Source organism: Limulus polyphemus, unplaced genomic scaffold (genome assembly GCF_000517525.1).
Source record: "Limulus polyphemus unplaced genomic scaffold, Limulus_polyphemus-2.1.2 Scaffold5065, whole genome shotgun sequence".
In the NCBI taxonomy this organism is placed as follows: Eukaryota; Metazoa; Arthropoda; class Merostomata; order Xiphosura; family Limulidae; genus Limulus; species Limulus polyphemus.
This window is the reverse complement of record NW_013670675.1, coordinates 57765-59349: the sequence shown is the minus strand read 5'-3', so window position 1 is coordinate 59349 and position 1585 is coordinate 57765. Positions and strand designations below refer to the sequence as shown.

The following is a 1585-nucleotide window of genomic DNA, read 5'->3' as shown; positions in this document are numbered from 1 at the left end:
TGTACAATCAGTGGTAACTGTGCAGTGGAGTTAAACAATTAAACAATACACAGTTACCACTGATTGTACACTCCACTGTACAATCAGTGGTAACTGTGTATTGTTTAACTCCACATATGCAAATTTATTCAACAAAATCCACTTAGTTATGACTAAATTTTTTGCTAATTTCTATATAAAAAGTCACATGATTTATCGGTCTGACATTTTTACTACAGCTTCATCTAAGTATAAAGGTGGACCATTTTTAGCATCTTTGTCATTCGGAATAAAGATGGCTGAGTTAGAGCAGCAAACCTATAAGGTAAAAGCATGAGTAGATACATAAGTATCGATTAGGCCAGGCAAACCAGATTACCAGTTTCTAGCTCAAGTTTTCAAAAGCATCATACAGGTGGACAGTTATCATTCATTGCCAACTTTTAAGCACAAACTTACTCAATTTTATGAAATTCTCCTAATTAAATAGTTTGGCATCATATGATATTAGCTTAAGCAATTAGCGTAAATAATGATTGATACAGCTGTACAGAGAGCATGCAGGTGATGAAAATAAACTATTAATCTAGTTTCCATGAGATTACTATAAATGAAGTTATTAACATTTTTTTAGAGGGGAAACTACCATTATATGTTTTAAAGAATTTGGTTGGTTCTATAAAGTAAAGATCTGTTCCAAATAATAGAGTTGAGATCCTTAAGACAATGTTTGTTACTATCGAGTGTCACTTTTTTATTTGCTGTGGTTTGTTGGTGTGTATTGACAAAAAGTATTGATATTTAATCAAAAACACCTTAGGTGTGAAAAGCTGAACAAAAAACACGCTCTGGCTAACTAATGAACAAATATCTGTTATAAAATTCTTATCATTGCTATAAGTGTATCTACCAGTTTGGCCACCAATTTTGATTTCATTCTTTTAAGCCACACACTCAATCCTTTTTTGGTCACACCTTTTTTTCACAACAAAGGTGTTTTTGATTAAATTTTACATACAGCAATTCCTTCCATAAACCTTTTGTTCTTGTGGCAACCTCAAGTTATCATAGTTCTTTAATACTTTATTCCTTTAGCGAGTTTTAAAACTGCATTAAAAGTCGTAAGAAATAACTAAACAAATTCTAAAAGTATTTCGTCACTTACCATAGGGATTTTTAGCTTTGATTGGTGCATCCGTTACAAGAGGTTCAGATTCTCCTTCTGGATTGACAGCCTTTACACGGAACTGATAATCTTTGCCAGGCACCAAACCTTTTACCTCAATTTCTGGTTTGTCGGAATCAGTACGATCAACAGGCACCCAAGTTCCAGTATCAAGATCCATTTTCTCCACAATATAATGTTGAATGGGCTTGCCACCATCATCTTCAGGCTTCTTCCATTTGAGCTTACAGCCTTTGGCATGAACGTCTTCAACTTTAAGTGGACCTTGTGGTCTTGTTGGAGCTCCTGAAATGAAGGACAAAAATTGTTTCAAAAAGCCAAATTTGGTATATATATATATATATATATAACCAAATTTGGTAATATATGTTTATATATATATATATATATATAACCAAATTTGGCTTTTTGAAAACAATT

The 1585-nt window shown here is 32.7% G+C and overlaps 1 protein-coding gene across 1 annotated transcript in view; it reads right to left on the bottom strand.

Moving 5' to 3' along the window:
• The window catches only part of LOC106472072 (twitchin-like), a gene marked incomplete at both ends in the record, with an annotated part of 59738 nt that overhangs the window by 12497 nt on the left and 45656 nt on the right, over positions 1-1585 (bottom strand). Inside the window, one exon of the mRNA XM_013932702.2 lies at positions 1145-1450. Within this exon, the coding sequence (XP_013788156.2) occupies positions 1145-1450 (306 nt within the window). The remainder of the gene's footprint in view (positions 1-1144; positions 1451-1585) is intronic.